Below are 15,785 nucleotides of genomic sequence, written 5' to 3'. Positions count from 1 at the left end.
ATTGCACAAATGTGAGAAATATGGCATGAGAGGCTTAGTTTACTCATGGCTTGAGAGTTATTTAAGCAATCGGCGTCAAACTGTGGAGGTAACAGATCTGGACACTGATAATGTTCAAAATCAGTACAGGTCTGACATAAAAAATAATAAAGTAGGAGTTCCCCAAGGAACTATCTTAGGACCCTTATTATTTCTATTATATATCAATGACCTGCCCTCTGCTACTGACCACGACTGTACACTATTTGCAGACGACATATCCATTGTCATATCTGATACTTCTACCCAACATTACAACCATGTCATTAATGAAGCCATCATTACTATAATGAATTGGTTAAAAGACAACCACTTACAAGTGAATGTCGAAAAAACTAAATTTATCCAATTCACTAATCAACGGGGTAAAAAAGAACCACTTACTTTAACACATAATGGCAAAACCTTAGCAGAGTGTGATAACAACAAGTTCTTAGGTATTGTTCTGGATGATAGATGCACGTGGAGCATGCATGTCGATAAAGTTTGTACCAATATTAGTAGATATGCCTATGTTTTAATGCGCCTGTCAAAAACTGCTGATAAAAACACAGTCATGAAAGCATATCACGGATTTGTGGCATCTAACTTAAGATACGGATTACTGCTCTATGGCAATTCACCTCATATAAATCGTACCCTTATTGCCCAAAAGAAGTGTATAAGGGCAATCTGCAACACCTCGCGACGGACGTCTTGCAAAAACCTATTTGTGGATCTAAAGTTGTTAACAGTACATGCCCTGTATATATATGAAGTGTGTGTCTTTGTAAAAATGCACCCTAACATGTTCAAAAAAAAAGGGGAAATAACACACTTTAACACAAGATTTCCAAACAAGCTAGTCCTACCAAAAATAAACACTAAAATGAAAAATAGCTGCTGTTACACAATGTGCATTAAAATATTTAATAAACTGCCTGAAGATATGAAAGAATTACCCCTTAATAGATTTAAAAATAAATTATACATATACCTAAGTCAGCAGAGTTGCTACAGTTTAGATGACTTCTTAAATTGTAATAACGTACAGACTGATTACTGAAACTTAACTATTAACTATTTAGGTACTTATTGTTTTAAATTAATTGGTCTGAATTGTTGTACCTACTGACATCTAAAAACTGTGACATTCTTTATACCTTCTAATTTACTCAAATATTGCTCTTTTCTTATTTTAATGTTTAATCTCCTTTTATAATAGACGTATCTTTATGAATTTTAATTTTTTTTTTCTCATGTTGAACCTAAGTTGCTAAACAATATTTGAGATACCAAATAATGTAAATTGTTATGTAATTTAATTATAGTGGGCCTAGCTTACTGTCTTCTTTTTCTCCCCTTGTTTGACATATAATTATCGTTAAGAATTGAATAATAAAATTATTGTTATAAGTAACTTAAGATAAATTAGCTAGTAAGGAATTAATTTGCATGACTTTTTGAAGTCTAAATGTACGCTCATATAACCATTGTAACATCTTATTGTACTACATTTATAGCAAATAAATATATTATATTATATATTATATTATATATTTTTTTTTCATAAGTTGGCAATACCTACATCGATTTTTCCTTTCGGTATTCCTAAATAACTACAGTAAGCTACAAAATTGTCTGAGGTACAATTCAACATCATTATTTATATATTTCTTGTAAAGTTAGTAAACATTTTAACACATTTTTAGTTTTAGAATGGCAAGTTTTTTTTTTTAGGCGTAGCGGACCCTGTGGTGGCAGACTTGCTTCTAAGGAACTGTTTGTCTAAAGATGAAAAAATGATCCGCCTCATTCGCATTTTCACGGGGAATGGGAGCATTTCCGCTCCAGGTAAGACAAACTTTATGTCATTAGCTCATTACCCAAATTATTTGAATTTTCTGATTTTTGTGTGTACTATGTATTTTGTATTTTGATCAAACTTTTAGCATTAGTAGACAATCTTTTTTTCAAGCTTTACTAAATAAAACCTGTTTTATATATTTACGTATCTATAACCTAGCAAATGTTTCAAAGTGCCCGTGTGGCGGCCGCGCCGCAAGCTCCTCTCGCCAATATTCAGTCTGAAGAACCTCCACGCCTTCGTGGAAGTCTTCGCGAAGCAGAGTGCGACCACCGTGAGGCTCCTGCGGCCCATGACAGGGAAGGGCGACTTCTCCATCTGGAAGTACCTGGCCACCTACACCTTCGACTCTGTGACAGGTCAGTAACATGAAGAACCTTCATGCCTTCGTGGAAATGTTCACGAGACAGTGCGCGACCACCGTGAGGCTCCTGCGGCCCACGACGGGCGCTGGAGACTTCTCCAACTGGAAACACAGGTTGTAGCCGGAAAAAAATACTCCAATACCAATATAAGCTTTTGATCCAGGATAGTCAAAAATATCCTGTTTCTCTCAATACATGTACCTAATACGCCCCTATTCATTAATAAAATTCGTTTGTTACCGAAGCTACGTAGGCTTCCTAAAACCGTTTTTGCGTAGCATCACGAGATCGCTAGCAGCCCTCACTGACCTATTATAAAATTCATCCTGTATTAAGATAGTAAGTATTCACCAACTTGCTTGTACACCTATTGAGTAATTAGGTGACCACATAACGCGTGCAAGTAATTTAATTACAAAATTATTATAAAAAAAACCGGCCAAGAGCGTGTCGGGCCACGCTCAGTGTAGGGTTCCGTAGTTTTCCGTATTTTTCTCAAAAACTACTGAACCTATCAAGTTCAAAACAAGTTTCCTAGAAATTTATAAAGTTCTACTTTTGTGATTTTTTTCATATTTTTTAAACATATGGTTTAAAAGTTAGAGGGGGGGGGGACGCACTTTTTTTTCCTTTAGGAGCGATTATTTCCGAAAATATTATTATTATCAAAAAACAATCTTAGCAAACCCTTATTTATTTTTCAATACCTATCCAACAATATATCACACGTTGGGGTTGGAATGAAAAAAATATCAGCCCCCAGTTTACATGTAGGAGGGGTACCCTAATAAAACATTTTTTTCCATTTTTTATTTTTGCACTTTGTTGGCGTGATTGATATACATATTGGTACCAAATTTCAGCTTTCTAGTGCTAACGGTTACTGAGATTATCCGCGGACGGACGGACGGACGGACAGACAGACATGGCGAAACTATAAGGGTTCCTAATAGTTGACTACGGAACCCTAAAAAGAAGACGTGAAAGATTCTCACGTTTCTTTGTCGCATTTTTTTATCGCGTTTGAAAGGACAATGAGAATACATAATCTTAATGACAGACCAATCTCGATTAATTTAATACATTTCCGGTTTTTACACCTTTCAGGAAAACAAATGCTCGCCTTTTAATACAATCAACTGTTACAGCGACAGCATAGGTCTAAAGTTTTAACTCGATTTGCTTTCTGAATTTCTGGATGTTCTCCTATACAAGTCGCAATTCTCAAACGATTCTCGTGGAATTTTGTAACCGGATTAAGATTTTTTTTGTCGAGTCGGTTTTTGTAAATATTCCAAAATATGGAAATTGCCCTACAGGACTTAAGTTCCAATAGCGACTGTGCTAATAGCTTTATTATTTTTAGAAACCTGAGTTGAACAGAGACCACCCGTACCTCATTTTACAAGCCTTTGTACCTACTGTCCTTTACTGTAATTACTGTGTTTTCTGTTATTATTTGTACAATATAGTACATTACGATACAAGTGCGTAAAAAAGGAAGTTCGAAAGGAGTGGCGATAAATTAAAACACGACCGAAGGGAGTATCGACACGAGTTACGAATTTCCTTTTCGCACGTGTATCGTACGACTTTTTTCAGTACAGATGAGCCTCCGAAGTTGCGACCTGGCATAGAATGAACCACTTCTCAAACTAGTGCGTAAAAAAACGACCATCTGTACTGAAAAAGAGTTTACTATTACTACTACTACTACTACAAGTGTTATATTTTTTTAGAGACCAATTTAGGCGTGGAGTTGAACTCTCAGATGGCCAACGACCACCCATTCCTCGGAGCCTTCGACGAGTGCGGAACTCTCATGGGAGAGCGGCTCTGCTCGCCCTGGCTTCACAACAACTTCATCTATCGCCTGCTGCCGAGTTACAGGCAGTGTGTCAAGTGCGTTGATGTCATCGACGACTTCTTGCGTGAGGTGAGTAACTATTTACATCTACCCACCCGTTCCTCGGGCCTTCGAATAACTGTTGTTTAACCGTATTAACTTAGAGAAATGGTTACTTTTTCAGACCATCGCGGAAAAAAGAAAAGTCATAAGCAGATTATGTGGAAAGAAAGAAAGTGGTAAGTAAATACATGTTTGTGCACTTATTTCTTCCACCTAAGACTAGCCAACAAAAGTTACTCTCAAAAGTTCATCTCTTTTCATTTTCATGTTCTGAAAACATTTTTAGCTAAATTAACAAAACAAAGATTTGCATAATGGGCAATTGTTCTTTCAAAATGAATCAAGCTGATGCACATAGCATTCGAGAAGTTACAGATTCGACATATAAATCCACATGAAATTTCAGATGTGACCAAACCCAAAACGAAAAGCCTAGTGGAGTTGCTAATCAATGCACCAGAAGACGAAAAGAAGTTGAACGACACTGAACTTCTAGAAGAGACGAAGGTGATCATAGGAGCCGCCACAGACACGTCGGCCATAGGAGCTTGCTACACGTTTCTGATGCTCGCTCGCCATCCTAAAGTACAAGACGCTGTTTATAAGGAGTAAGTATACAGGATGTCCCAAGACTATGAGACATGAAGAAAAAGTACCGTAAATATTGCAGATAGGGTATTTTGCTGAAGGAAGACTTTACTTTTAAAAGGCAGTAATTCTGCATTCCAAAATTTTCTAACAATACTTAGTTGACTTTCGCAGTTTCACATAGCGTAGGCTATGTTTTAATATGGATTAACATGATTAATTTCACGTTGTTCTTTTATATACTACGTTACTTCAGAGTCTTCAGACCAGTTATTATTTTTTGGCTATTCCTTCGATTAACACCATAAAATAAGGGGAGCAAGTAGTTCTTATAAATTCTTTATCTACGATATTCAAGGTATTTTTCCTTCATACCCCATGGTCTTGGGCCACCGTTTATAGTGCAGTGTTTACTAGATAGATAGAAATATTTTTTAGATCTACTTAAAATGAACATAAACCAATAATCATATTTCTTTTCTGCAGGCTGCAAGAAGTATTTGGTGATTCAGATAGAGAGGCCGCTGTAGAAGATTTGTCTCGTCTCAAATACTTGGAGCTCGTGATCAAGGAGTCTCTACGGATGTACCCGCCTGTGCCAGCCATTCTCAGGGAGGTCAACGACGACATTACACTGCGTTTGTATCCAATTTTAGCTAAATGTAAATGTAGCATCATCCTTGCGTTATCCCGCCATCCACGGCTCGTGAGAGCCAGGAACCGCTTTGATAACAGAACTAATCCCAAGGTTTGATGTAGACTAGTTTTACGAAAGCGACTGCCATCTGACCTTCCAACCCGAAGGGTAAGTAGGCCATATTAGGATTAGTCCGGTTCCCTCATGATGTTTTCCATCACCGAAAAGCGACTGGCGAATATCAAAAGACATTTCGCACATAAGTTACGAAAAACTCATTGTTCCGAGCCGGGTTTCGAACCCACGACCACTGGATTGAAAGTCGCACGTTCTTAACGCTAGGCCGCCAGCGATATTTTTCACCAGCGCTAATTACAAATGTATATGAACTCGAAATAAACATAGATATTCGTATCCAAAGTGTGAGCAAACCTTAAAAGCTAATTATAGAACCGAAAGTCTTAATTCTAATGGTAATTGTTAATTTGTGCAGCAAACGGAACGACTCTGACCAAAGGGGTGGGTATCGTGGTGTATATCACGGCCGTGAACCGGAACCCTCACTACTGGGGAGCCGACGCTGACAAGTTCCGCCCTGAGCGATTCCTGGAGCCCCTCAAGCACCCGGCGCAGTTCATGGCTTTCAGCTGGGGGATGAGGAATTGTATAGGTGAGGGTTAACTTTGCGTCAAGTTATCTATGAGTACTTCATAGTCTTTTGGCATTGTTGCACTGGAATCCTCGCTACTGGGGAGCCGACACGAACCTTGGCAAGGTTCCGATTGGAGATTCTTGGAACCCTGTCTAGGCGAGGGTTGTTCTCTGGCAGTTCTTCAGTCATACACTGAAATAGATATCATACATGAAAGAAAAAACGATAAGGCCCACTGGTGGCCGAGTCAGGAATCGAACCCGGGTCTTCCGTCTAGCCTTATCACTCTTATCAGATATAACATACACAAGATAATATACTAAAAACATCCCTACATATGTTATGTTTCAGGGTACCAGTACGCAATGCTGTCCCTGAAGACGGTGACATCCACCATCCTGAGGAGATACCAGGTGCTTCCTCCATCAGACCTGGACCCTGCCCACTACGAGGACCCCCTGAGGGTCAAGTTCAACATTATGATGAAAGATGCAGACAATTTCATGATTCGCTTAGAGGAAAGAGCGTGAATCTAAATCGGAGCAGGAATATGTTTGTTTTGTTTCGTATTCTGATTTTTTAATCGAATATTCAGAAATCAAATAAAAATTGCTAATTTGTGAGTTCGTTTTCTTTCTTTCGTTTGTGTAGCAAATTAGCAATGTATGAGTTACAGAAAAATTCTCAAAATTTTTGCAAAATTCTCATGCAAGTTTCCATTGAGAATATTAGGATGTATTGCAAAATATACTAAACTTATTATTATTTCATCTTTAAGTTAAAAACTGGCGTTTAATATCAACTCATAAAATGCCAAAGAAGATGACCCTTAAGGCCTAACTATTTCATGGGTTCAAGTCCCATCCAAGACAGTAAATTCTTCACTTCAAATTTATTCATAAACATAAGTAATATAATCGTTCGCAGACGTTTTTGCTTGATTGTTAAAAACAATTTAGCCGTATCGCCCCATTACCCGTCTCGCACTACGGCGGGGCCATATTATGACAGAATTGCGCATCGATTGTCACGCAGAGAGAACGATTGGTTAAACGTTAAACTCAGGATTTTTACACATACTTAAAATTGCAAACGGGAATTCCAGACCGCCGAATGCCGTCCATCAAAGAGGATCGAGTATTATAGAGAGTTACTGGCAAAATGTGTAATCACAGTACATAGACTGCCATCTCTCGACACAAGCTTAAAACTTTTGAACCTTAGTTTTGACAATTCTTAGCTTGATACGTGTTAAAATGTCAAATATTAATATTAGCGCCATCTAGCCGAGCGTCCCCCAAAGGTGTATCGCCATCTAGGTCACCGTACCATTTTCTGTATGGTTTTGAGGTACGTTTTTTTCTTAGACTTTATCTGTCTATACAGAGTTACATGTCTTTGCCGTCCATGAAACGTCAAAGGTTGGTTTTAAACCGTAATTATACGCGAGCACACCTCGGACACTGGCGATCAAATATATTGAAAGAGGCGCATTCCTAGCACACAGTCTTAGCTCGTGTAGGTGAACGCGTACTATGCTTGTATAAGAAATATGACAGGTCGACTGTTCGTGTTTTTGACAGGCGTTAACTGTGAGGTGACCGAGAGGGGGTGGGCGGCGCTTTCAGCGGGGAGCGGGAGTGGCCATACTGTACGATAGTACTCTTTATTATATTGTGACGCGAGTAAGTCCCGTTTGCAATTTTAAGTATGTGACTGGCCAGTTTTCTCCTGGCCCAGCAGTTAAAGGTCACGTTCGATCCCACGTTTACTCTTCCACTCCCAAAACTAGTTTGTTCTAATGTAACGGTACACATTTTTTATACTGTTATCATTATAGGCATGTACATATACGTGTACCGATTAATTTCCGCATAAACAATTTACTTTTTTTTTAAACCATAATCCATACTTTTATTTGACTCTTTATTTACATGAACATATTTACATAATTATTATAAGAAACTAAGACTAAACTTAAAAGCTAATGTCTAAAATAGGCCCTTGCGGCATTGTACCAAGGACACTGGCGACATTTCCTCGCTGTATCGCAGTGCTGATACGTTGTGCGAGGAAGTCGCCAGCTCTTCGGTCAACGATTTACTAAAGTGAAAAGTGACATTTTAAACAAAAACGTAATTTATAAAATAGACGTATCATTCTTCGAATACATTGTCATTCACGCTAATCACGACGATAAGCAGAATCGTCAACATTCTAAACTTATATCTTATACCGGGTGCCCGGTAATTAATGGACAACCTTTTATCCACCAAGAGGGCACCTTATACTGGTCCTGAAAATCGACTTTAAGGTTTAGTAAAAGTCGCCTGGATTTCGAGATTTTCACACTTTTTAAAATTTCAATGGATATTAATGGACAACCTTTTAACCACCAAGAGGGCACCTTCTACTGGTCCAGAAAATCGACATTAAGGTTTAGTAAAAGTCGCCTGGTTTTCGAGATTTTCACAATTTTTAAAATTTTAATACTACCAAAAGTCGATTTTCTGGACCAGTATAAGGTGCCCTCTTGGTGGTTAAAAGGTTGTCCATTAATTACCGGGCACCCGGTATGTGACATTCTACTAGACCTTACACAGCAAAGCGGTACGGGCATGCTACTTTGCGAGTATCCAAGCGGTTATCCAATATGGTTTGGAATTCTGGGGACGAGCAGCGGAATGGCAGCGCGTGTTTCGTCTTCAAAAACGCGCCGTGCGCACACTAGCCCGCGCCAAATACGACGACAGCGCCAGACCACATTTTATTGCACTCGGAATATTAACACTACCATCCCTATTAATTTTTCAAATAGCTGTGTTTGCTAGGGAGAACCTATCGCTGTACGGCAAGCGAGGTGATGGATCTGCATGGGTCACCCGAAATGCGCACTTGTTAAAAACAGTTCCACATAGAATTAAAAAAACCGGTAAAACTATAAATGTTTCTGGTCCGGTAGTTTACAACAAGCTGCCAGCATATATCATAAAATCTGAAACTCTTAGTTCATTTAAGAATAAATTAAAATGTTGGCTCATCAAGAAAAGCTTCTATAACTTTAAAGAATTTATTGACTGTAAAGAATAATGTAATATGTAATAATAATAAATTTAATATTTAATTGATGCAATAATTGTACAGTAGATATAAGATATGTAGAAATAAGTACCAATTGTGACCTGTAATATGTTATTACCAATAAATGATGTCTATGTCTATGTCTATGTCTATTATCAAATTATTTAAAAACAATTAATAATGTAAAATTCAAAATATTATAATTTCTGCGAACGTAAGGCATGACTCAGTTGAACTGAGGTCAAGGGAAACCCAAAAACCCACCAAACTACATCTTACTAATTTATTAATTTATTACTGTAGCCCTGAACAGTATCGCGGTATTGACTGACGATCGATTGCATAAACTAACACTAATGTTCATTCACGCCTATATTTACAAAAGGGGTAGTCAGAGTACATGAAACTACTCAAGTTTCAGTGCCACTCTTTTCGCACTACACCCGATTCGAATCCTTGAAAATAAGATCCGTCATAGTCGTAGAACTAAATATTTGCATAGTAACTCGTAGTTTACACACTAGATCCGAAGAGTGAAAGAAAGAAATCGGATGACATATGTTATTTTCACGGATTCGGATTGGACGTAGTACGAAACCGCTCTTAGCAAGGGGTTCACGAAATTTTGATATTGCAGTGACTGGTGTCATCGCAATTGAACCTAGGTATATCCCGCAGTACGTTTTTGCGAAACCCTACGATCACAGGACGATCACCACAATATGTATAGCTATAGTAGCCTGCAAAATCAGATGTAAGGTCGCTCATGGAGATTATAGGTAACTTAACATACCAAATGTAGGGTACATTTTGGATTCGAGATGAAATAAGCGATAAATAATCGGTTTCTAAACTTCAACAATTATTATAAATTTATAAATTATTATAATATTATATCTAAGTTCGTTATTTTATTTAATTTCGAGTAGGGTTAAATTAAAACAGGCGTATGTAACTTAAGAGATAGCGAGTTATTAATTAATTAATTTAGAATACAATTTTTTTGAACTTTATACTCTTACATAATTTAACATGATGATCCCATGCAACGATCAAATGGCATGCGCGGTTTTTAAACAACCATTTTTCCCCCTTGTAAAACAAATAAATAAAATAAAATACTTACTAAAATTCTAACTTTCAAATATTGATGACTATGCAAAAAATATATTAAGTATTGCGAATAAGTCAACCGGTTTGAAAGGCCATTTTAAATTGGCAAATAGGCAACTGGTATTATATACAGCCCAAACAAAAAACCCGTTTCATATTTGTGCTGAACCCAACGGCATCGAGTCAATTTTTGTTTTTAACAAAAAAAAATAAGAAAGATTGTGAAAATTTGCTCGTTACAAATTATAGTTTTTTTTTTATTTAATCTGTTTCTTTATATATTTTTTTTAATAAATAGTGAATAGACAAAATGTTTTGGTTGTTGCTTGTGTTGATCGGTTGCGTGTATTTTGTGCGTCGCAAGCAGAAGATGAGGAAGTTTGTGGAGTTGGCGGAGAATTTGCCGGGAGAGCTGCCCACCCTGCCCGTCGTCGGGCATGCGCATCTCCTGGCGGGGAACGACGAAGGTAAGGAATACATTATATATATAACAATTTATACATAGTGAACTCACTGGAGACTATTAAAAAAGGCATAACTGATACCTGGTTCTAAAAGGGAAAAAAAAGAAAAATATTTTCATCAACCTACCTTTTGTATACGTTTAATATTAGTGGATTTTTTTTCTTTTTTTATGCTTTTAATAAACTATAAGGTACAGCGGGGCAAATCTCGACTGGGGGACAATGGTAACTAATCCATTTTTTTTCTATTATTACACTATGCACTATCTATATGAACACGCCTACCATATGTGTCGCTTAACTTCAAACTTGGGTAAATCCATTCTGCTTTAAGGTTGAATATATAAAAAATATAATATGATCTAAAATATAATCAATCTTATAGCAGAATGGATTTACCCAATTTTCAAGTTAAGCGACACATATATAATCAGTGGACACTCTATTTAATAATGCAAACATAGTAAACATGGAAATAATGGACCAGTTACAATTGCCCCCCAGTCGAGATTTTCTCCGCTGTACCTTACTTTCTACTTTTACCTACTAGAAAGGATAGCTAATGAGTCAGCAGTTACAAGTTGGTATCTAATTAGTTTTATAACGTTTTGTTTCTTACACACTTGCACGTTGCACCTATTTTTTTGCACATTACATTGTTTAATTAATAATCTAGTCGATAACTTAAAGTATGGAAAATAGAGTAGTTAGAGATATACTGCTCAAAAAAATTACGTAACAGTAATAAAATAAATCCTAAAGGGTTTTAAAGAAAATTAAAAAAAAAAGAATTTTATAGGTACCTAACTAATGTAAAATACCCTATAATGGACGGTGATGTCATTATGGACAAATTAAACATAAATCCTTAAAAATAAGTATTTAAAATTAGTTTCTAAAAACTGACGGCATTGTACCATAAACAAGAGTCATAGAGCTGCTTAATTTGGAAGTTTCATTTAATTCGGTTATCAGTTTACTTCTTAGTAAGGTTGCTTCTTAGTACGAATTCTTAGTAAGGTTGCGAAAAGAGAGAAGAGGTTCATGTATAAAATAATAAAAAAACATACTCGCTGTAAACTTATATAAGATTTACTTACTGCATTAAACATGAGATAAGACCGGTATAAAACATACCAATATGTTACTCCAAAGATATCAAGAAATAGTCATAACTGGACCCGGAAAACTGCCTACCTCCTATGATGGATAAGGAACAATTTACGAAACCAAAAACAAGAAACAATCTTATGTGAAAATAAACCAAACTAATTTTATTTGGGGTATAAAATTGACTTATTGAGTATCAGTCGGCTTTAAATGTAAAATTTTAACTTTTTTCACTATCCATAATGGGGGATCCATTACTGGAGAACAGCCGTCCATGATTGGAGAAAAAACACCTCGTATAAAAAAACTATACATACATTCTTGGAGCTTTTAAATTGTATAGAAACCGTTATTTTCAATTTTTTTATTTTTCCAAACACATTATTTTGAGAATGCACGCACCGCAAGTCCACAATGTATCAAAAGATAAGGATATCATTTACATATCTTATGGTACATACATAATTAAATTAAATGCAACTACTATTTTACACACAGAATTGCAAAGTATTAATACCATATGATACTCGCCTTATTGTTTGACCGGAAAATTTTGTACTTAAATAACTCGGAAGTAATATTTATTTATTTCATTTAAAATCCGTCAATTAATTAAATATCATAATTTAAAGGTCAATTCTAATTGTATCAAATCACTTTGCACTCTTGTGGATAAAATGCAACGTTCTCATTCGTTTTTGACGAATCAATAGAGCATTTACCCGTTTGTGTTTTAAAAAAATATTCTATCTCGTACTCAATGCTCAAGACTCCATTTTCCAACTACTTGTAAAAAAACTGATCAAATATGTGAAACTAGAATAATTATTTTGATATCCAACTTAATTGTGTGGGCTAAAGCCAAGCCCCATTCTTGTGAAATTTCATATACTTCAAATATTACAATATATTTATAACAAAATATGCACCGGAATGTGCAAAAATTACGTTTCTGTTTGCAGAAATGTTATACCGTGGCGACATCTTACTCTCATCTTATAAGCATTATTCGAATGCGGCAGTGTTCGGCGGTATGTGTTTTAAGGGTTCGATTCGAGGGCCTTTTTTTCATTTTATTTGGTAAAACATTGTTTGACGTTGACTTTCTAAGTCACAGACCGATTTTTCTAGCAAATATTTACCCAACAAGGCCGTATCATCTGTTTGCGTCACGCAAAGGCAAAAGATCAATCTGACATTTACATGTTTCCGCAATAACAATGCCAAAAAAATATTCTATTTCTGCATTTGCAAAAATGTTTCCACTACCTACGATAAAGCCATTGAACTAAAAAGAGTTTACAATAAGGTTTTAGCGTTTTGCAACATATATCGAACCTGATTTAAGTATATACATTTGTTCCAAAAAATTATGTTAATTAATCGCGTTGAGACCTGTGAATTCCTTTAATTAAATAATTATGTAAAAATTGTGCAACTTAAAATGCAGAACTACTTGCGAAAGTGACGAATGAAGATAGTGCGACGAACAAAAAGTCAAAAATGGTACGATCCAAGACGATCAATATTGTATTTATTAAGTAGGTAATTATTAAAAACTTGCAATAAGTCCACATTATTCGCCCATATGCATAATGTTTATAATATATTATTTGTATGTATATCTGTGTATAAGTATACTGTATATGTGTAATGATATGAACGTATTGTTTACGTATTGTATTGATTGTAAATAATATTGCTATAGTTGTCATGCTTTTTAATTATTTTTCACTGTACCCACATTCGCGAATTTCTGTTTGGCCCTATGGTTGACTGGTAGAGAATGCCTTAAGGCATTAAGTCCGCCATTTGTACTTTTTTTTCAATTGTGCAATAAAGTTTAAATAAATAAATAAAACAATTTATTTTACAGCCAACATGAACACTCTTCAGATAGCGGGCCGGATAGCGGTGAAACGCGGCGGCCTTTCGACCTTCTGGATGGCACATAAGCCGTACCTTGGTAAGTAGCAACTATTGTGTTTCATACATAAATACATACGTGCACGCCTATTTCCCAAAGGGGTAGGCTGAGATGGATTTATATTTGCTACGATCCTGATAAATCACTTTCGCTTCAGTCACTTTCATAAGTTCATAACGTTCCTCATACATACTTGTCGGTGTGATTGAACATCATCTGTGATGAAATTCAACCAATTGGAATTCTAGGCCAATGTAGAACTATCATCTCAGTTCATTAGAGTGACGTTATAGGCACTGGTCCCATCGCGAGCTAGTAAGCTATGAGCTATCGGCTATAAAAACGAACAAAAGATAAGCACTCCCGTGCAAATAAAAGAGACACGGCGATATTGATAGCTCACCGCTGGGCGAGTAACTATAAACATCGCCGTGTCTCTTTTATTTACGCGGGAGTGATTATCTTTTGTTCGTTTTTATAGCTGATAGCTGATAGCTTACTAGCTCGCGGTGGGACCAGTGCCATAAATCAGATTGTAAGAAATTTCTTACTGCTTGTCATTTTGACATGGTTGTAGGGTGGCCTAGGGTTCCAATTGGTTGACTGTACGTATTTTAAGCGTTGTAATAGCCGAGTTGAAAAATAGTAATACCAAAAAGTCTTGATACATGAGGTAAAAATAAATTAAATATCTACCATGTGATCTAGAAAATTAACGACTGTCTATCTGTCTGCTAAGAAATAAGATTGACAAGAAAAAAATAAACGAAATCTTATTACATTACAGTTGTAGCTGATCCTGTGGTCGCAGAACTAATGTTAAAAACTCACCTAGAGAAGGACAGCACGATGAAGATCTTACAGTTTCTTGTCGGGAATGGAAGCATCTATGCACCAGGTATGTCGAATTATGTCTTGTAGTCCTCTATCCTTTTCTTAATTATTGACATTTTTAATTACTTTACCTCCATTTTTAAACCTCAACGGCTTATGGCTAACTTTTTTCCGGGTTGGACTAATATATAAGTTTTCCTTCAATCCAAATACGTAAATTAATGAAGAGGTGGATTCACCTGAAAACCTGAAAGTGATATGCATATAATTTGAACTTTAAATTGGACATAACAGTAACTTTGAAATCGTTGTGGCGCATACGTGGTCGATAAATCGTACTACTCACCCCGTAAAAGGGTTGAAAATGGAAAACCGCACAACCCATTTAAAGAGTGGAGTTCAAGCCTTTCACAGTTTACACTAAAATACGAAAACATATATCTATGGTAAGTCATAATATAGACTACATTTTCTCATCTCCACAGTATCCATCTGGCGGCCGCGCCGCAAGATCCTGGCTCCGACCTTCAACATTAAGAAGCTGAACCGCTTCGTGGACGTGTTCGCCAGCCAGAGCGCCCTGACGGCCACCAAGCTGCGGCCCGCGGCCGGGAAGGGCACCTTCCCCGTTTGGAAGTACATGACAAGCTACACCTTCCATTCGGTCTGTGGTAAGGGTCACATCATCTATCGCGGACGAGTTAGCAGCCGAATGCACAAACGCTCACGATAATAACTCTTTCGTAGCTATCTATCTCTATCGCTCTTGCATATTGGCGCGACAGAGCTAGACTGCATTTCTGTCGGCGTCTGGTGTCGCAGAAATGACATTCGGCTAGCAGGCCTGATGAAAATAATTTGAATTTTTTGTTAGTTAATCAATACAACACAATACAATACAATCTGTAAGTGCCTACTGGGTAGGTACACATACGTACAGTAACACTATTTCAGTAAATAATTCATTCGTCATATATGAAACACTGACGTCAACCAAATATAAGTAGTTGCTATTCGAAAGTTCTGTGCGCAAACGTGGAGAAGTGCGTCTCTGATCTGACATCCGAACTAAAGGTTAACAACATTCGTTTAACAGGATATACAAAAAAATGTAAACAAGGCACCTAGCGTCACAGTCGCTTACGCTCCATAACGTAGGTATCGTGTCCTCTCTCTATCTCTCTTCCGTACTAGTACGACAGAGACAATTGCGATTCGTT

The 15,785-nt window shown here is 36.7% G+C and overlaps 1 protein-coding gene across 1 annotated transcript in view; it reads left to right on the top strand.

The window, feature by feature from the left end:
* Positions 1–15,785, top strand: part of LOC125226417 — a 41,218-nt gene that overhangs the window by 21,058 nt on the left and 4,375 nt on the right. Inside the window, exons 13-24 of the mRNA XM_048130400.1 lie at positions 1,759–1,872; positions 2,059–2,244; positions 3,990–4,186; positions 4,281–4,335; positions 4,566–4,767; positions 5,234–5,385; positions 5,878–6,054; positions 6,388–6,560; positions 10,595–10,697; positions 13,681–13,770; positions 14,519–14,629; positions 15,051–15,236. Coding sequence (XP_047986357.1) covers positions 1,759–1,872; positions 2,059–2,244; positions 3,990–4,186; positions 4,281–4,335; positions 4,566–4,767; positions 5,234–5,385; positions 5,878–6,054; positions 6,388–6,560; positions 10,595–10,697; positions 13,681–13,770; positions 14,519–14,629; positions 15,051–15,236 — 1,746 coding nt within the window. The remainder of the gene's footprint in view (positions 1–1,758; positions 1,873–2,058; positions 2,245–3,989; positions 4,187–4,280; positions 4,336–4,565; positions 4,768–5,233; positions 5,386–5,877; positions 6,055–6,387; positions 6,561–10,594; positions 10,698–13,680; positions 13,771–14,518; positions 14,630–15,050; positions 15,237–15,785) is intronic.

The sequence above is a fragment of the Leguminivora glycinivorella genome, chromosome 5, assembly GCF_023078275.1.
Source record: "Leguminivora glycinivorella isolate SPB_JAAS2020 chromosome 5, LegGlyc_1.1, whole genome shotgun sequence".
In the NCBI taxonomy this organism is placed as follows: Eukaryota; Metazoa; Arthropoda; class Insecta; order Lepidoptera; family Tortricidae; genus Leguminivora; species Leguminivora glycinivorella.
The sequence above is the reverse complement of the archived record's forward strand: the minus strand, read 5'-3'. Positions and strand labels throughout refer to the sequence as shown.